This window comes from Protopterus annectens, chromosome 7.part0 (assembly GCF_019279795.1).
Source record: "Protopterus annectens isolate FY-2018-M chromosome 7.part0, PAN1.0, whole genome shotgun sequence".
In the NCBI taxonomy this organism is placed as follows: Eukaryota; Metazoa; Chordata; order Ceratodontiformes; family Protopteridae; genus Protopterus; species Protopterus annectens.
Genome location: NC_056739.1, coordinates 1,168,467,839 through 1,168,489,372, shown reverse-complemented (window position 1 = coordinate 1,168,489,372; position 21,534 = coordinate 1,168,467,839). Strand labels below are relative to the sequence as shown.

Genomic DNA, 21,534 nt, shown 5'->3' with positions numbered 1-21,534 from the left:
AGGGGTAGTAGGTATATTTGAGGAGGTAGGGTGGGTAGTTTAACAGACAAGACCCACAAGACACATACAGGGGTGGTATATAACACATGTGGGTGGTAAACACCTTGATGGGGAGGGGTGTTGGGATATCGGAAGCCCAAAATCCCCTTAGTGGTAACAGTGGGACTGAGGTCCCCACCCATGGGCATTCACCACTGCACCTTCACAGCCCTGATGGTGGCTGTGCTGAGGCTGAGATGCAGAGCGAGACTGACTCTCTAATCGTGACACTCGGTCCTCAAGCTGGCGTAGAACATCACTGACCTGGTTGTTGATTGCTGTACGAACCCCGACCTGGCCGACGGTGAATGGTGTCTGTCCATTCCCACTCCCGGGGGGGTGAGCCCCATCCCCTGAGGTGGTTCCACCCGAAGGTGGTGCAGGACCAACCGAAAGGGAGGTGCGGGGTAGGGCCCCAGACATGCTGGTGCCCGGTGCCTCGGCCAGCTGAGGTGGGACAGGTGGGTTCACTGGGACCAGCCTTCCCAAGCGTGCTATAGTGTTTAGATTTCAATATCATATATGGATTAGTAATAGTCAACACATTCCAGGGTTAGATATAACAGCATGCATAGATATTCCCATTATCCCAGGCACCAGATACGGAGCAGTTGCATAGCAAACAGAACACATGCATTTATGGGACTACAGTAGTAATAAGAACAGCATGCAGGTACATTGATGGCACCATGCCAACAATGTTGGAATAATTCAGTATGGCACATGCATGGGAACCATTAGAATATTTATCAAATGATTGGCCATTATCAGAGTCAGTACATACCAGTTGGCTGGGTATGTTGATTATTGTTGATGATAAGGTGGGGGGAGAGAAAGATGTCAATTAACAAGTAGTATAGTTCTGTACTCCACATTACTTTCCTAGTCAGTGCTGTTATCTGAACCTTACAAGTCTTACTACACTACCCTATAGACCTATATTGGACACTGATATGGCTGTCAACATCATTACACATGAACCGGTTTTACCTGCAGTATACACCTCTTACCTGCTATACCTGTGGAGGGAATGTTTGTTAAAACTGACTGTTTGTACACATACGGCTGGATTCTGGGTTGATGTTTTGCACTATGCTATCCAACTCTTTCTGCACAGACTCTGGCCATGTGTTGACCACATGCTGGTGTGCCTGGACATATCTAGAATATTGCCCTCTTCCACCTTTAGTGCCCTGACACACACATATACATACTTTCCTACACAGTTATATTATGTAGCACAGTGTGGGTGACAGTGACCAGTGATATTATTTAGGGAAACTGCAACACTCACAGTCCCCTACAATACCAGGGTGGACGGTACCAGTACAGGTTATATTGGTCTGTATTTCACAGCACAGTGTTCGTATCCAACGTACCTGTGGGAGCAGTGTTTGTTAGCACTACCTGACTGTTGCCACACAAGGTTCCAGATTGCACATTAGTATTATGCACATACATCTCACTCTGTTGCTGTACACACTCTAACCACAGCTTAACAGGTCGGGGTGTAAATGAGACATTCGTGGCTTCTTAGTCACATAAGGTATTGGGGAGTTGCTAGTGTGCCAGGTTTGTTGTCATATATGTGTGTCAGTCAGTTGTATTTCCTGTTTGCTGCCTATATGTCTGGGATCATCCCACTGATTTCCTAGGGGGACAGGTTGATAGGCATTAGATATGGGCCACTTTAATAGACAGTCTGGGCATATCTGTACAGTTGTGGTGTATAATTCTGTATGCAGACTACTACCACCGGCAGGATTCAAACTGTGCTGTGTGTGCTAATAAAACAACAGTTCACATCTCAGTTGCATGTGCTATTCGGGGTTTGTTGTCTGCATTTCCCCTATTTACTGTCTGTGTGTCTCTCAGTTGTACTAAATGGCCTCTGGGGATTACTCCCATCATATACAAGCATTCCTACACATTCACGTTATGGTGCATGGTGTGGGTAACAGTGCTTAATACTACAGTACTATTACATGATTGCAAATCAACATTACCATATGATACCAGAGTATACACATGCAGTCCAGCAGTTAGACCTGCTCTGTCAGGGTATTACACTTTTATTGCCATACTAACAATGTGAGACTCTTCCTGCCATATTCACTAGTGTATGCAGTACTTGCCTTGAACAATACAGGTTTTATACTAGCAATTACATTACTACTACTTTTATTTTTATTTCCTATGACAGTAAAAGCATGAGTATTACTAACCTGCCTTGCGTTGCAACCGTGCCAGGTGGCAGATGTGGGCCTCCTGGTTTACAGCCAGCTCCATTGCAGCTCTGGGGGACACAAGAGGAATATTTAGCCATACCTATCCATGATATACCTGAGCTGGCAATTATTAAACAGGTAGTAGACTGATACTTACACACGGCTGAGACATCCCCTGATGCTCTAGCCTCTTGGAGCCACTCCTCTAAGAAGTCCCCCTTCCGCCGCTTCAAGTCAGCATAGTGGTGCCTGACCTACTCACCAATTCGGGGTATGCCAGTGGCACTGGTGAGGTCATAGACGAGACGGTCCCAGGCCTCCGCCTTATATTGGGAGCCCTGCTACTGGCCCTGCAGCAGTCTCTGTGCATGGTCTTTAACTAGGAGTCCAGCCATGAGCTTAGACTCCTAGATGCACCAGCGCTGCACCTGGAAATGCACTCCTTCTCTCCTTACTGCCATAGTGCCTGCAAGGGAAAGCTGCAAGCAGTTATGAGCTGTATTCCCACCTCTTGGGTTTAAGTAGGGCCGATTAACCTCACTTTTCCGTGATTGGGTGGTTTTGAAAAGGCTAAGGTATGGGCAAACCTGCTTACCTAAGGTTGGCATTGTTTAAAGGGGTATACCACTGGACACAAAGAGTTAGCTGGTGTACACATTGCTCACACCTCCTAAGCTGGCCTGTGCAATGCTTGGTGTTGCCTACAGTAGACATTCATTATTTTGGCATTGTGTTATTATTCATTACACCTTATATGTAGGCCTAGTATCCCTGATTGATGTGTATGTACTCTCTGTGGGGTCTTTGTGTTTTATTGGGGACTTCCACACTCTATTACAAGTACACCTCACTTCTGGGCTTACTGCTGTACTCCAGTTCACATATCTATGTTATGTAGTCGGTTATGGCACATATGACTGTATACTGATGCCTTTCACAGGTTCAGTTTGGTTATACATGGTGAGGACATGTTTAATACTACCTCCTTCTTCTGTACTTCTGTGATGGCTTGGTGGATAGCTACTGGGACTATGGTGTATAGGGTCCTGGGTTCGAGACCTGCATGGCTGTTTATTTTGTTGCTGGGTTATTTCAGGTTATAGTTTCTTACACTCAGCTTCTACTTTGTTTAATCTGTGTAGGCAATGTTTGCCCCCATGCAAACTGACTTAAACACGCTTACTAGTGCTTACATATGCTTACTACTGCTTATCTGTGCTTACACTTGCTTACTACTGCCTTATTCATTATGACACTGACTGTTCACATGTGCATTTCCTGCAGTGCTCCAGTTTATAAATATGTTATTTAGTGGGTTTGCAATAAAAATATTGGTTATACCATGCTTTGCCATGTAAAATAGACTGTGGTGCAGTGAGACTCGAACCGCAAATGCCTGCTTGTTAGGCAAATGCTCTGCCCACTACACTGTTGCCGTGCTGCTTCATTTGCATATACCTTCCTTGTTATCCTCTTCAGCCTTTTAAGCTGCTTTAACCGTAGCTAAGCAATGGGCACACCTATGGTTAGCTGTACTTGGATTAAAAAAAAAATTAAGGGGTTTCTTCTTTTGATTTTTATGTCCTATTGCTGTTGTACATATGGGGGACTGTTGGTGGGGATATGCGGACACCTATGAGTGGTCTCGCTCATTTATTTCCACTTTGTGCTATTCTACATTGCAGGGGCATGTTTATTGCATGCCCCCTGCACTCATACACGCTCCATGTAAGCCTAGGAGGTCGGGCAGTGCGCCTTCATTAATATGCATGGTGCACTGCCATTCTGCTCCTAAACAGGCGCTTCTCTGCAGGACTAAGCTAGTCCTGCACAGAAGATTAGTGAATCCGGGAGTCTGTCTCTTCTATGATACTTGTGAGACTTAGCCCATTCTGAAGCAGTGTACTCCCACCAAGAGACAGTATAATTTATTACAGCCTCTTTCTCTGACCCTCATATCCTGGCGCTATTACTTTTATTAGCTGGTCATAAGTAATTCTGACTAGCATCTGTCCTAGGCTAGTTAAATAATTATGTGCCTGATATTGATCCCTGTTCTGCTTGTGAAGCGGTCCTCAGAACATATAATCTATTCCAGATCTTTGACATGCACAGTGTGCTGTGTTGTGTAGCTCTTGCATTTTTATGTCTAGGCTTTTTAACAGACTGGACACTCAATATGCTTACAGTACAATGCTGTCTGCAGACAACAGTTTATATACCACGCACATTTTTCCCTGTAACAGACATTACAATTATCTGCATATTGTTGCTGCTTGGGCTTGCATGAGGTGGATTCTGCAGGATTATGAATGGGAATAAGTGCCCTTTATTAGAACCAGTACAGTAATAAAGCTTCATGTAGTCTAAATCATATGCTTCCTTCAGCTAGCTTACAACGGATTTGTAACAGATTTTACATTTTTAGAGGACTTTGTGAGCTATAAATTAAGTCATAAATTTAGCATCACTGTTAGTAACTGTGGTAGGATCTAATTAATGGAATGTACATTTTCCATTTCAACACTGAAAGCAAACAGTTTCATATTAATAAATGAGGTATTTACCAAGACATAGTTTTATTTTTTAATGTCTCGAGTAAAAGTTTGTTATAGATTTTTTCATATAACACTTATAGGTTATGTTGTCTCCGGGCATCCAGTCATCTTTCGAGAATTACAGAGAACTTCCTGTGTGCAGCTCTACAAGCAGAGATGAGCCTATCGGTCAACAGCATTCAGTAAATGGAGTTCAGGGTGAGTAGATACCTATAAAAATAGGATAAGGTCCTGAATGGCAGAGAGAACAAGTCCCATCAGTGCTGTATCTTGGCACTAGTAGACATCAGAGCTGACAGAATTTTTTTTGTTGATTATGTATATACAGTTAACGTTATGTTAGTGCAGCAGTTTGTTGCTCACATTAGTGCTAAAATATATAGAAATGCAGTGTGAAATTTCCTGTCTACATCTGTCTTGTAAGTAACAAATAGACAGGATTGTGTAATAAGTCACAGACTGCTAGGTTGTGGTATAACAATGGAATAACAGTCACACAACGGAGAACAGAGCCATGTTTTTCCATGATTGTTGCTGTTTGCCCTTACAGATAAATTCCTGGTCATAAGTAATTCTGACTTTACCCACAGTAATCTGCCCATTGTATATGGTCCATTACCTGCACAGTTATTACCGTATATATAAAGTTAGATTCTTGTGTATTTTTGTCTGATTTAAATATACATTGAGGAATATTTCATGTGATGCCGTTAAGTGTTAAGCATATTTTTTAAATCACATCATATTTTAATTCTTTGCTAAGAGAAAATACAGGCAATTATTTTGCACAGACACACACACACACTTGCATATAATTTTGATGCGGCATGCCTTCCTGTGTACAAAGAGGCAATAAATTAAAGAAATAAACCTCTTTGTTTGGCTGGCATTTATTATTTAAATATGTTAGCAAGCTAAGCCTGAATTAGATACAGCAGACTGCATGGTATTTTTTTTTAGAGACACACACAGTTGTTTGGCATTTTGTATTAAATGCTGTGACATGATATGTGATTATTCAAAAATGTTAATCTGTCTTATTAAGTACATTCTTTTATCCTTGAGCTGTACGGTGACACTTGAAAATGCAAGACCTGGAAATTCATCTGCTTATGCCGCCATGCATTTTGACATTATCATTATTAATATTATTATTATTATTATTGTTACTATTATTACTTTTATTACTTATTTGCTAACCAGGAAAGCCCACTGGACTTAAAAGTGTCCCTCTTCAGAAGAGACCTTGAAACACCATGTGGTCAAGTGTCTTGCTGAGAGTCACACAGTTTGCAAGTTAAATTGAGGGAATCAAACCTGAGACTATCAAACTGAAGCTTGTTAACAGCACTCACCCTAATCCTCTGCACTAAACTGTTAAACACATCTGAACATGGAAACCAGGTCACAGTAACAGTTGTGCATTGCTGTAATGTGGCAAGTACTTTTGCAGTGAATGCCAAAATTCTGAAGTTTAAGGAAGAAAAGTAGTGAGAGTACTAACCACGATGTATAACGTCTTCTAGTTCCATAAAAACTCAAAACACAACAGTAATATAAAATCCAATTTTGATTTATTGAAGGAAAAAATATATGATGAGCGCTTTCGCGTAGTGTGACCTACGCTTCTTCAGATAATTTTAATAAAAAGTGCTATGCATTTAAATACTTGGTTACGCGGGAAAATTCTGCTCTTCAAAGCAATCATTCAATTATAATGATGTACTACCATCAAATGCATTGCAATGCTAATTAGAACTTTTGGAGGTGCTGCATAGAAAGCGCTTAGCTTTAACAAACAATAAATAATATACAATAAAATAATAATAAGAGATATATATATATTCGTGTTTAGCAAACTTCCTTGTTTAGAATAGTCAGATTAATAAACCTATATCTTATGGCAGATTATGCTCACTAATATTTAATATACAGCATATTGTTGTTCAAATTGTATAAAAACCTATATATTAGTATTGTAAATATCTAATCAAATTGCTGTATAATTATATTAAATATCTTTTTAAATATTTACACAAAACCGCATATGCAAATATACGAAACAAGAAATGCTTGAAACATATACATATTGTTAGTGTGCAACATTAAAAACACATTTGAATTTATCCACATGTGACAATTCGTATGTGTACCCACAAAGGAAAATAATTATGAAGGGACCTATTCAGCAGTGGGTTTGCTTTCCTTTTCACCACAAAATTCTGAAGTTCTGAAACTTGCAGAATATCAGGCTCAGCTACCATCAGTGGGAACCCTTTCACCTTCATACCTCCTTCAGATTATATAACACATTACAAGGTAATCCCTGTTTCAGATTTTTTTATGCATTTAGCAAATATCCATCACAAAACTGCTGCCCAGTGTATAACAACAGTCCTCAACACTTCCATCAGAAGCCTGTTTGTACACCTGCAGCTCTGGAATACAAAACTTACATATTTGGAGCCATTTTCTAAGGTCAGGAATTAGTAAAGATATGCTTGAATAGTGCAAGATATACAATTAGTATACATGACCAAAGTGTAATTAACTCACATTTACTAATGATATCTGTTTATTTACACTCACTATATCAAAGTCTCTTGACATAGAAGACAAATATACAAACATACCTCTCAACTGTACAGATTTTTGCCTCCTAATTTTGTTCTGTTCACCATAAAATGTGTGGTTTTCTGGCAAATCATTGAAGATTGAAGTCACTAAATAATACTAAATAATGGCAGACATTTGCGTTTCAGACTTTATATCCTTCAAAAATGTGTGATAATGCAATACCATATTAAATGTTTTTGCTGCACCGCAAGTATACCTGAATATTTAATTAACATTTAAATTTAAATTCATATTTTTATTTTTATTTTATGTTTGTTAGCTGATAGTCTTTTTATATTAATATTTAATGTATCTTCCGTTAATTTGGTTTAAGTGTAATGTAAGCTATTGTGAGATGTTCTTCATACCACATTGCTGCAGTCCTAACACTTGGGTAGTCCGCTGTCCCAGTCGGCCCGAATACCAAAGTATATGGCTGACGTCGGTCAAGGCGCATTAGTCTGACGTCAGGACATCAGGGTACAAATGCGCATGACCGACGTCATATCCTCAGTCTTTTTTGCCGCATGGTCCGATGCAGAAGCAGTTTTGCAAGTGCAGGTTGGCGTTCTGAGATTTTCCGAAGTTGGAGTTTCAGACCGAATCCAAGTTGGCTAAGTACCCCGTTGGGGATTATTTTGGTTTTTTCTTGCCTCAGTATTTTACCGGATGTCAGAAAAAGTGAATAACTGTATTTCTTGTGGGAAACAGATACCTCATAGGGATTACCATACCTTGTGTATACCTTGCTTAGGGCCTGAGCACGACGTTGTTGGCTGTCGCTCTTGTGCTAGATTTAACAAACGCACTATAAAGAGAAGATTAGATTGTGCCAGGTTAGTTTTTGGGAAGCGGTGTAATTATAAAATGCCGTCGGATGCTCCGACGCCCGCTTCGTCAAAAAAGCGCAAGGACAAAACAGCAAAGCCTAGGCTGGAAGAACCGTCCGTCCCGGACGTCGGTTCTTTAGAGGGCTCGGTGGAGCCAGGGGTTCAGCCAGAAATTTCTTTGGAATCCCAGGGAGAGACTTTATTACTGCAAGATGTGACCTCTCAGGAGGTAGGCCAGGCGGAAGGGGCTTCTCAGGTAGCTGTTCTTCCCTCCCTTCCTAAGGTGGTTAGGCCCTCCCCTGCTGTTTCCAAGGCTTCTCCCAGGGGCAGGCCAGGTTTTGTTTCAGGAGTTACCCCTAGTTCTTCAGGGTCTGTACCTAAGAAGCATATGCTTAAGATGGCAGAAGATTTGATTACAATGATTAGAGGTTCTATGCCCCCTCCTGATAAGAGGCCTAGGGTGGAACCTGAGCTTGGGAGTTTTGAGCAGTGTTCGGATGCTTCTGAGTCTTCGGCTGAAGACTTGCAGGAGTATTCTCCTTACTCTGATTCTGATGTAGATGATTCTACTCCTTCTGCTTCTCCTCCTGAGGATTTTTCATTTTCAGAGACTCTTCATTCCATGAGGGAGCATTTTAAATGGAAAGGTCAGGATTTCTCTGTTTCCAGGAAAAGGCTTAGGGAATTTTTGTTTCTACCCCAGCATAGGCCTTTAGCTATACCTCCTGTTCTAGATGTGGTAGAGGATGTTTTTGCAGAGGCTTCTCTGAACCCTGACTCTTTGCCTCCTGCTCCAGTTAAACCGGATAGATATTATAGGGTGCCTGAAGCTCATAAGTATCTTTTTAAGAGTCCTAGGGCAGACCCAGAAACTGTTTCACAGGGGCCTAAAGGTGTTAAGGCTTCTGTTGTTAAAAATCCTGTTCCTCCAGATAAAGAGGCTAGGGCTTTGGATAGATGGGGAAAGAAAGTGTATACTTCTTCCACTTTGGCCATGAGAGCTTTGAATTGCCAGTTTCACATGTTGAAATACCAAAATTATCTCCTTTCACAATTAAAGTCTAAGGTAGATGCTTTGGCGGAAGGTATTGAGTGTAAAGAGTTGCAGGATTTAGTTCATGTTTCTGAACAGGTGGGTAAGCATTCTTTGCAATGTGGTTTTGATGCTGTGCCGGCCTCTTGAGGGTTGCTGCCACTGGTTCGTTCTTCGCAGGCACGCCTGGTTGAGGGATCAGAATTTAGCTGAGCATGTGAAAACAAGGATTTTAGATGCTCCTTTACAATCTGATGTGTTGTTTGGTTCGCCTGTGGAAGCAGTTCTAAAGAAAATGGAAGACAAGGCTAAGTCTATGCTGACTGTTAAAGAGTCATTGCAGGTTCAGGCTCCGGAGGTTAGTAGAAATTGGCCTACCAAGGGGTGGACATATCCTGCTTATGATTCCCAGTCTAGGGGTAGGTCTAGGCGTGGTAGAGGCAGAGCTCAAGCTTCTCTTAGGCCTAGAACAGGGAGTTCACCTGCTCAGTCTTCTGGTGAGGGCAGGGGTCAGTCCTTTCGTAAACAGACACAATGACCTGCCTTTTCAGCTGCCAGAATCTTCTCGTCTGGCAGCACCTTTGGGAGGAAGGTTGGCACTTTTCAAAGAAAACTGGAGTTTAATTACCCATGACAGATGGGTATTGGATATCATTCACCACGGTTACAGGTTTTATTTCCATACCTTGCCTCCTTTCAAAGGCATGCCAGACATTCCTCCTCAACAAAGGAAAGAGGCTCACAAGCAAATTTCTCTGTTGCTCCAAATAGGGGCCATTCAGCCGGTTCCTGTGCCAGAAAGGGGCCTAGGATTTTATTCTCGCCTGTTCCTAGTACCAAAAAGGGGAACACGTGGAGACCAATTTTGGATCTGTCTGTCCTCAACACTTATCTGGACATTCCCAAGTTCAAAATGTTGACGTTACAACAGCTTTTACCTCTGCTGGGCAAAGATCACTGGATGGTAACTTTGGATCTCAAGGAAGCTTACCTTCATGTTCCTATCAGACTAATTTGCAGGAAGTATCTGCGTTTTCGAGCTGGGAATTCTCATTATCAGTTCTCTGCATTGCCCTTTGGCTTATCTACTGCCAGAGTATTCACAAAGGTTCTGGCTCCAGTGATAGCTTTCTTCAGGCTAAAAGGAATACAAATCTATCCTTATTTGGACGATTGCCTGATTCTGGCTCAAGGAAGGGACGTGCTTCTTCAGCATTTGGAATATGTGATAGCAGTGCTAAGATGCCTAGGGTATTCTGTGAACGAAATAAAGTCCAGTCTAGTACCCTCTCAAGACATGTGCTTTCTGGGTGTGAGACTGAATACAGCAACCCAGATGGCCTTTTAACCCCGGACAAACAAAAGAATCTTTCTCTTTACTTCCATCAACTATCTCATCAGTCCGGGCTGACTGCAAGGACAGTCCTTCAAGCCTTAGGGTTCATGGCATCTTGTATTCTGGTACTTCCCAATGCCAAACTGCATATGAGGAAGCTACAATGGTATCTCAAAAATGTATAGACACAGCACTGCCAGGATTTGGACACTGTCATTCAAATAATACCTTGCATTCAAAAGGAATTTTTGTGGTGGGCTCAGGAATGTCACCTAAACAAGGGACTCTCTGTGACCCGGCCAGAGGCGAGTCAGATTCTAACGACAGATGCCTCAGACACAGCTTGGGGAGCTCATCTGAATGGAAAGTGGATACAAGACAAGTGGCCTGCCAGACTGCAGCATCTACATATCAACATGAAGGAGATGTTAGCAGTCCAGTTTGCATTACTGGCTTTCAAGGATTTACTTCTTCCAGGGCAGGTGTTGATTCTAACAGACAACACAACTGTCATGTGGTACATCAACAAACAAGGGGAACACATTCTTATCCTCTATGCAGGCAAGCAATGATTTTGTGGGAGACTGCGTTAAGCTTGCAGCTGAATCTTCAAGCAAGGTTTCTGCCAGGAGCACAGAACTCCTTAGCAGATGTGTTAAGCAGGCAAATCATGGATCCCCACAGTGGAAACTGGATCTTCATGTATTTCAGACATTGACAGTGTCATGGGGAACTCCAGACATAGATCTGTTCGCTTCTCCACTAAACCACCAGCTGCCAAAGTTTTGCACGAAAGGTTTCATCACACAGCCTGGAAAGTGGATGCTCTTTCTTTCAGTTGGAAAAATCTTCATGTGTATGCCTTTCCACCTCTGCCTCTCCTCCCAAAGGTACTTCTAAAGGTCAGACAAGACAAGCCAAGGATGATTTTAATAGCTCCAGATTGGCCTCGGCAGCACTGGTACCCATTGCTGAGGAGTCTGGTAAGGAAGCCTCCATGGCCCTTACCTTTGATTCCACACCTATTGTCTCAGAAGGACGGGCATCTGCTCAATGTCAAGCTTCACTCTCTCCATCTAACAGCTTGGCATATTCTGTTTTGAACCATAGCAGGTCTCAGCTTCCTCAACAAGTTTTGAATGTGATTATGGAAGCCAGAAGACCTAGTACAAGGAAAGTGTACGCAGGAAAATGGAAGAGATTTTTATTTTGGTGTGCAGCAAAGGATTTGGATGTTTCTGAGCCAAATTTGAGTGTGGCTCTTCAATATCTTACTGAGTTATTGGACAAAGGTTTGTCTTTCTCTTCCATTAAGATTCATGCTGCAGCAATTTCAGCTCACTATGATTGTGACCCACCATTGTTTTCTCATCCTTTGTTCAAGCAATTTCTTAGAGGGCAAAGAATATAAGACCCCACGTAGAGCTCCTACTCCTGCTTGGGACCTCAATTTTGTGTTGGAGAAACTCACTCTACAACCTTTTGAGCCTGCAGCTACTGCTGAATTGAAATATTTGTCATGGAAGACTGCGTTTTTGTTAGCCATTACATCTGCAAGAAGGGTGTCTGAATTGCAGGCCCTTATGGCGGTTGAGCCTTTCCTGATTTTTCATAAGGATAGGGTATCTTTACGTACTAATCCTTCCTTTATGCCTAAAGTGGTTTCTAGTGTGGCTTTAAACCAAACTATTCATTTGCCTACCTTTTATGCAGATCCCCAAAATAAGGGGGAAAAGATTTTGCACACTTTAGATGTACACAGGCAGTTGCGTTATTATTTAAGCAGGACTAAGGATTTTAGGCAGTCTCAGCAGTTGTTTGTTTCTTTTGCTTTGAGTTCTCAGGGCAAGCCTGTGTCAAAACAAACTATTTCTAAGTGGATTGGGTTTTGCATTGCATTTTGTTATTCCCATCATGGCAAGGAGATTCCAGCTGGGATTAGGCCTCATTCCACTAGGGCTACTGCCACTTCAACAGCATTTCTAAGGGGGGTGGCAACTAAGGATATTTTGGAGGCAGCTACTTGGAGTTCAGTGCATACTTTCTCTAAGCATTACCACCTTCTTCTCTACTCTAAATCTAGGGCTGGTTTTGCCACGGCTATTTTGCAGGGCATGTTGTCAGCTCCTGCTTCCTTATGATTTGCCAGCCTCCCTTACCTCTGCTTTGGGATTCTACCCAAGTGTTAGGACTGCAGCAATGTGGTATGAAGAACATAGTACAGTTTTGTACCTACCATAAATGTAGATGTTCGAAGATCCACATTGGTGCAGTCCAATTTACCCTCCCTCCTTCCCCTCTGTGTTTAGGGGTGGTTGTGTGGGTGAGGTTATACTCTTGTAAATTTGTGTATATTGTATATATATTTGGTGCAGGAGTGTGTGGTGTTTTTTGGTTTTAGCCTTATCTTTTTAGGGTCTTCTGACATCTGGGGCAAGAAAAGACTGAGGATATGACGTCGGTCATGCGCATTTGTACCCTGACGTCAGACTAATGCGCCTTGACCGACGTCAGCCATATACTTTGGTATTCGGGCCGACTGGGACAGTGGACTACCCAAGTGTTAGGACTGCAGCAATGTGGATCTTCGAACATCTACATTTATGCTAGGTACAAAACTGTACTTTTCTGTTAGTCTGAATGGATCATTTGACTTGTTTGGAGGATTATTTAAATGGTGTTGATACAGTTGAGATTTTTTTCTAATGAAGGTCTAATGAAATTAAAGAACAAAACCTCTTTAAAAAAAATCAATCTTTTGTCTGTGGATATTCATCGCTGCCGGTGGAGTGCGTTTGAGTCTTCAGTTTTTAGGTATGAGTTGGTGTTGCAGTGTTTTTACCAATCTTACCAAACCTCTTACATTTATTTTTAAATATGTTTGTTTACTGGAGTAGTACACTGGTCAGAAGTGACCCTTTTCAGATGCACCCCATGTACAATATTTCACAAAGAAGATACAATTTATAAGTGGTAGGAGAAAGTACAAAAACAGCAGTAAACTTTTATAAAAGAGTGTTGCATATAATGACATATAATGTTTCCATCATGGTGAGTGCCATTGAGAAATATTAAAAATGTTGAGGTAGGATGTCAGTATTGCTGCTAAATAATTGCACAACGATGACAAAGTATGCAAAGTGTTGTAAACATTTGGCAAAATATTTTATACATATTTATAGATAATATGTCTCCTGCGGTGGTAAAATGGAAAGTTTCCCTAAGAAAAAAAAATGTGTGTGGGGGTATTGCAGGGAGAGAGTTGTTAAAGGCTGAGAAGGTATGAAGAGATGGAGGAAGGGGAGGTTTGCTGGATGTGGCCTGCTCAGAAGCAACTACACTCAGATTATTTTTGGAGGAATCTTTTTAAGTTGAGCTCTGAATGTGAGAAAATGGGATTGCTGTTCCTTTAATTTGGAGGGGAGGGACTACTATAGTTGTGGTGCAAGGATGGAGAAGGAATGGCCTTCTACAAGATAGTCTGGTTTGAGGGGCTTAGAGAGAGAGGTGGACACTGATGAGACGTGCCTGAGATTGTAGTGGGTGTGTTTGGTATATAGTTTGCTGACTATGATGGGAAGACATCTGGTTGCAGGAGTTTAATGAGGTAGCCTAGAAGAAGGTAGACTCTACACTTAACTGGGAGCCATTTGGTTATGTGAGGGTCTGGGAGTGGTGCCAATGTGAGGGGGAGTTAGATAAAGCAACAGATTTTCTTTTCAATAGTCTGTAAAGTGGAAGCATTTTTCTTAGAGGCAGTGGCTGTAATAAGGCATCCATATTCAAAGCTAGTAGGACTCATTTGCCTGTTGCTGCTCTGGTTGAGCTAGATGGAGTGAGATTTTTCTAATCCAGAAGATCAGCGGGGTCATTTCTGCCCTTAATTTTTCAAAGTTAGTGATTGGTCAATTCATAAATCGAGATATTTAAAGTAAGTGATTGTTTTGTTTGTATACCATTAAATGTAGTAATATTGAGGAATTTAAGAGATTTTTAGTATCTGGGAAGTGCCAAACAAATTACTTTTATTTTTGGTCTTTCATTAACTATATGTGCCATTCCACAGAGCTTCAAGTACTGGCCTGTATCCCAGTTCTTAAAGTTAATGACCCATCCTCAATTAATGCATTCCAGCCCTTATCTAACATCTACAGTCTAGCTAATTTTGTAGAAAAAAATTCTATACTAACAAGGTTTGCAGCACATCCAAACCTATAATATTCTTTCTACTAATCATCTTGGATTTAGTCTCACATACATTCTATTACAGGTATCTATACTCTACATAAAACAAATGATCTCAAACATGGTACAATCTCTGTTAACATCAGCTATCTTCTTAGATCTAAAAAAAATGATAATGTTCTTCATGGCATATTTTTACTCAGCCTAGAAATACTTTGAATTTTCTGATAATGTGTGCCCTTGGGTAAATAACTTTAATGAAAGAACTTTTTTTTTTTGCCACCTCTGGGCTCATCCTCTCCATCTCTGATCCAGTTACCAAAGGCATAGCACATGGCTGACTCCTAACTTCCCTTCTCTTTTTATTAACAACTTTCTTGCAGTCTTAACACCAAACAAATTTACTACCGTATGTAGACTTTTCTGCTTATTAACTCACATAAAAAGTCTCCTCATTCCAAAGTTCTCTACAAACAAACTTTAGCATGCTCTGGAAGTGGATTCCCATTAAATTGGTGAGCTATTAATAAAGAAAAATCTAAGTCATGCTACTGGGTAGTACAAAAAGACACCAATGTGCAACTTTTCTTACAGTTACTGACCCCAATAGCAATACTTTTAGCTACAATAAACAAGTAAAGATACCGAGATCTGATAATTGAAAAACTCCTCTTCTTCTATTCCCATACTGATATTTAAACACAGGAAGTACTGATAAACTTAAAATGTCCCACAAAAATGTCTAATTGTTTATCTCCTGAAGTCAGATGTATTGTAAGCAAGTGTCCCAATGTGTAGTTTGGGGTATTGTTCAGCAGTTCATGCCCTCAAAACTATTCTAAGTGCTTATATAATACAAAAATAAATAACACAAATTAACTGAAAAATGAAATCCTTAGGTTTATTCACCTTGCAGAAAAACAAGATCACCACTGTATTTCAGTTCAGAAAGTTAACTGGTTTCCAGTTCATTAAAGAACTTCCTTCTTTCTTAACACATCAACCTGCAAACTACTATTATCTTATTATTATTTTACATTTGTTGACCGGGAAAGTCCAACTGGATGCATCTACGTTTTTAGTAGAAGCCCTGAAAGAAAATTTCCACAGTTATATTTTAAGCAAAATATAAGGTGTATACAGAAGCATTCAAATGTACATAGTACCAAACTTAACATTGACTAGTAACATAGCATTGAAGCTTAAGATTTAACATATTTACGTAGACTGAACACATCTTTTACAGTTTTAGGTTGAGGCATTACATAATGGTGAACATTGTTAGCAGGGGTTGCATTTTTTACTTTATACAGTTGACTTGTGAGCAAGTTAGCCACAGTAGGGAGTATAGCAACAAAGAGAGCAAAGGTTAGACATAGTAGGGAGTATAGTAGCAGGAGAAGAGACAGAGATGAGAAATTGGATAACAGGTTAAGTAAGAAAAGCAGGAGGAGTAAGTAGCTTAAGTATAGCGTAAGAGTAAAGGTGTAAAGAGGAAAGTGTAGTGAATAGATAAGAGTGTCCTTGCAGTGACATATAGGTATTGACTAAGGGGTTAGAATTAGAGGTGGAACTGGAAGGAAGCTAGAGAAGTCACATTATTTTGATGAAGCTGAAGTCAGAGAGCAAGACTAAGGGGAGGGGGGAGGGTCAGCCAGGTGGGGAACATGTGCATATCCATGTGTGCTTTAGGTGTTCTTTCAGGAGTCTTTTAAATGTAATCTTTAAGTCTGCTGAGGTAATAGCAGTAAGTAGGGTGTTCCAAATTTTGCCTATGTAGTTAGGGAAGAGGGAGTCCCCTGCTGTGTTGTTGGTCTTGGTGAACGTGATTAATTTTTTTGTCGCTAGAGCGAAGTTGTCTAGTTTTAGCTTGTAGTTCTAGTAGATTGGCCAGAGCTGGAGTTTTGTCTGGGAGTAGTAGGAGATTGTGGGCAAAGGAAAGTTGATGATAATTAGGCGATTAGGGAATTCAAGCCAGCCAAGTTGTTTTAGGCAATGGCAGTGGTGGGCTTGGTAAGGAGCACCGGTAGCAAATTTTTGCAATTTGATTGTAACAGGTGTTGAGTTTGACAATTTTGGTTTTGGGTAAGTTGGTGAGAATGGGTGAGGCATAAAACAGTGTGGAAAGGAGGTGAGTTTGAGCAATTGTTATCCTAGCAGGTTGTGTTAGAAATGGTTTATTTTTATATAGACTACTCAGTTTTTTGTGGACATTTTTAATGGTTTGATTTATATGCTGATCAAATTTGAGGTTATTATCAATGGTCACTCCTAGCAATTTAGCGCGAGTGTCAGGGGATTTGACAGCCCCATCTCTGGACACAATATTAAATGGGCTGGGTATTGTAGTAGATTTGTTAGGTGTAAATAGCAACAGTTTGGTTTTTGGGGGATTTAGTATTAGGTTTTTGTTAAGAAATCAGTTTTCAGTGGTATGGAAGGCTTTTCGGGTTATAGAGAGGAGTTTCTGAGGATCATTGGCTGAACAGACAAGTGTTGAGTCATTAGCGTATTGTATAACTGTTGCATCTTGACAGATGTTGTGGAGGTTATTGCTGAAAATAGGGAATAGGAGGGCACCTCAAATGGAACCTTGTGGGACTCCTGTGGTGATGGGTAACAGTGTGGATAGGTTGTTGTCTCACCAAACTGCTTGTTGTCTTCCTTGTAAATAGTTCTGAATCCAAGCTAATGCTTGGTTACTAAGACCAAGGTCGGTAAGGGCTTGTACTAGTTTAAGATGGTTGACCATATCAAAGGCCTTTGATAGGTCCAAGAATATGGCAGAAGTTGGACTGCCTGTGTGTTTGTTTTGGTTGATGAGGTTTGTAAAAGAGAGTAGGGCGGTGGTTATGCTATGCGAAAGCCAAAATCCATGTTGGGTAAGATAGAGAAGTTGGTTGTTAAGCAGGTGTGGCATAAGTTGGTGGTGTATACATTTCTCAAGTATTTTAGGTAGTGGAGGCAAGATGGCTATGGGGCGATTGTTGGTGAGGTTGGTGGAGGTACCGCCTGGAGGGGGATAATATAGGAGGTGTTCCAGATGGGTGGTATTGAGGTTTCTGAGATAGATCTGTTTAGAAGGATGGATATAGGGAAGGCAAGTTAATTGGCAGCCAACTGAAGGCATTCAGCAGATATCCTATCAGCTGCTAGTGTAGTAGGTTTATGTTTGGATAGCAACCTTTTGACATAGTTGGTAGGGATGGGTTGAAACTGGAAGGTTATTTTGGGTCTGTCTACAGGTACTAGGTAATTAGTGGTGGTGGATGTGGGCTGTTTTTGAACAAGATTAGAAATAGTTTCTATGAAGTATTTGTTAAATGTGTCTGGTATATTTGTGATTTCACTAGTGGAGGTTGGAGGTGAGGTGGATGGTCTGCCAGGGTGGAGTAGCTTATTTATTCCTGCCCAGAATTACTTTGGTTGTTGTTTGTGATGCCTGTTTTGTAGCTGTAGGAAATAATTATTTTTATCTAGGAGAACTGCTTTTTTGTCTCATTCCTAAGGATTTGGAATTAATTCTACTAAATTAATTCTACTGACCACCACATGCCAAAAGTACAGAATTATCTGCCCCGGGCACATGGAATTCACTCTTTTCAAGACAGCTTCCTTGAACTCTGCAAGCATCTCAAGCTGTCTGTAAACAAAAGTGCAGCTGCTTCAGTGACAACAGTTAATCATAATATTCTCTTGAATGCACACACCCTTCTTCCAAAATTATGAATAGTAATACCAATTTGTTAACCAGGTAGGCCCAATGTATACACAATCACTTCAGGGTGAGCCAGGGGCAATATCTGGTTAAGTGACCTACTCAAGGTCACACAGTAGGCAAATGAGGGCTGAGGAAATTAAACCCTGTGCCACAAGAACTACAGGTCACAGCCTTAACCGTCCATGCTTGCTTTTCATAAGAGATCATTCTCTTTGTATTAGTTGTATATATTTCACAATACTGCATATGCTATTTTTATTAACCTCAGCTCATCTTCAGCACACAAGGTGTTCCACTGCGTATATTATCCATTCTTAACTGTATACATTTCTTCAAGATTTGACAATGCTTTATTGACAACTGTTTTTTTTTTCAGACTTGAGTGTTGTGTGTGTTTATATGTATATGTTTGTCTCTGCTATTGGCTTGAATTTTGACTGAAAAAAAGGCTTTGACCAGCTTGCTCACAGTTAAACTCAAATAAATAAAACATCTACTGCAAATGTTTCCATTGTATGGTGTAATATTTTAGTGTTAAAGGTCTTCATATCATGTATGTGCATCATTTCTAGATGTGGCACTGAAGGAATTCCATACTGACAGTCTGCATGTAGGAGTCTACTTTTGACTGTGGCCTTTAAGGAGTGTGATAGGTAGAGTTATAATTGGTTGTGCAAGGTACTGGTTTGATTTTTAACAGCAATAATTCTGCAGGTTTCCATTTACTGAAATTCAGTCAACAAATGTAAATTCACCTAGAAAATTCAATACAAAAATGGCCATGCACATTGTTGGAGCTTTACCCCCTGCACATCACCACTAACTTAAAGATACTAAAATTTAGTCTATATAACCAGAGTAAAAAAGAATATTTGGTTTGACAAGTAAACTAAGTCTCCATATTTCTCTGATGCTAGGCATCCAGCTAAGACACAAGAATCCATAGAACTGCCAGCTTAAAATCTTTCATTTCATAGGTCTGTAGTTTGATGACATTCATTCACCAAAATACAAAAGAACATGAGCCAAAACCACTGTGAGTAAAGAAAGCAATGAATAATAAAACAGTTCCACAAGAACCGTAGTACTGTACCACACAAGCGTTTATTCTAAAACCAGTTAAGTGCTTTTGTTCTGTAAATTTCTGTAACTTCGTCAGAACTGCTACAAACTGCAATGTTCAAGACTTCAAAAACTCTTGTTATTATGTCAACAACGGATAAAACAGTAATTAAATGGCAATCCCCATATCACTTAAAGTAATACTAAACTAAAGTATATGACATCCATAAACATTAATAAATCACATCTTAAAAATCAATAAATAAACTTTTTAAAACAAATACCACCAGTTTCCCTTGTTCAACTACATAATATTTTTAACTGTACTTCATATGAATGCAATTTTTAAGTAGAAGCAATGTAATAACATTTCATTTATACATTCAAAAATAACTGCCGACAAAGTTCTCTTTTCTCCAGTTGTTTAGCCCATGGTTCACCTATTTTTCTAACTTTTCAATGACAAAGTGTAAAAAATAATGTGCTGCAAAACTTTGAAGTTGCTTAAAAAGAGCATTGTTGTTCTTCCATTTGTCTATATCATATTCATGCTCATATATGTGTTCTCTGATTTGATTTTTCCCCATCTTTCCTATGTGAAAATCTGGGCATTTCTGGCATTTATCTCTACTACACACTCTGAGTTACACTAGTAGTGAACTCTTGCTTTTACCAAATATAGATTAATATCTACACTGTCTGCCACCAGTATATGTATACACTGGTTACAATAACCACACTTAAATGTACCTTTTCATTGTTGTCACCTACCATGCTATGATCATTCATATCATCTAGATATGTTTTACAACATTTCCACCTCCTGTAGTTAATACAGACTCTTCTTCATAACTTATTATTAATTTTCATTATGGACAAGTAAAGCCCAATTATTCTCAATAATATCTTTAATTGCCATACTGTCAATACAGTAGTTAGTTATAAGTGCATGTGTACAGTTGTGTGCACCAATTCTTGATGTGTTACCACTTTATTTCTGTAATAATTGGGGGACAATATACCCCCAATTTTTGCTTTGCAACAACTTTATAAATAGGCTTCAGGAAAGCAAATGGATATTCCCTCCTACCAAACATATCCAATAGTTTGTCACTCTCAAGGACGAAAATGTTGAATTCTGACACTATTCTTGCCAATCTGACAAGTTGGTCCTTAACCGTCACTTTTTCTGAAGTTTAGGGTGACCTCTACAAAAATTTAAGTGAGTTAGAATAAGACAAATGTTGGAGATACATTTTTGTTGTGTGTAATCCCTTTGAATGTCAATATCCAAGTAACTGATGGAATTCATATCTAGAGCACGTGTAAATTGCAAAAAATCAGTGGTACTATAGCACAAAAACTCCTCAGTTATATCCTTGTTATCTACCCATAAAGTGTAACATCCAAATGTTTTGTGTAAAGATTCCAGTATTTTGCAATGGGACTGTTGAGAACACACTTCTTTTCCCACTGTGCTATAATTATATTTGTGAAGAAGAGGACACAAGTCACACCCTCAGCTAACTTTGTCCTGTGTTGAAATAACTGCCCTTCAGAGTAGATAAATATTTTCCAAAACCAATTCCATCAAATTGATCATCATATTGGACATATCATGTAGCAATGCCATGGTATCAAACTGGAATTCATGGAACTAATCAAGGCCCAATCATACCTCCCAACCTCTTAGTACAAAAAAATCTGGACAAAGCCAAAAATAATGTGGAGGGGGGATAAAAGCCCAAAATATGGACACATTTTAAATATTGCTCTTATAAACTTAGAACAATTCTAGAATGAAAGGGTGTTATCATGCATTTTCTGAAGGATATGACATCTTTAAGTCAAGTGTCTGTCACTATTTAGTGAATTCAGTCCTCACTGATTTGCCAGAAAACCACAAATTTTATGAAGAACAGGACA

At 39.9% G+C, this 21,534-nt stretch overlaps 1 protein-coding gene across 2 annotated transcripts in view; it reads left to right on the top strand.

Annotated features, from left to right (window-relative positions):
* Positions 1 to 21,534, top strand: part of LOC122806933 (zinc finger protein 2 homolog) — a 194,540-nt gene that overhangs the window by 87,858 nt on the left and 85,148 nt on the right. For both annotated transcript variants that reach the window (XM_044077765.1, XM_044077764.1), the window contains exon 3: positions 4,906 to 5,023. In XM_044077765.1, coding sequence (XP_043933700.1) covers positions 4,906 to 5,023 — 118 coding nt within the window. The remainder of the gene's footprint in view (positions 1 to 4,905; positions 5,024 to 21,534) is intronic.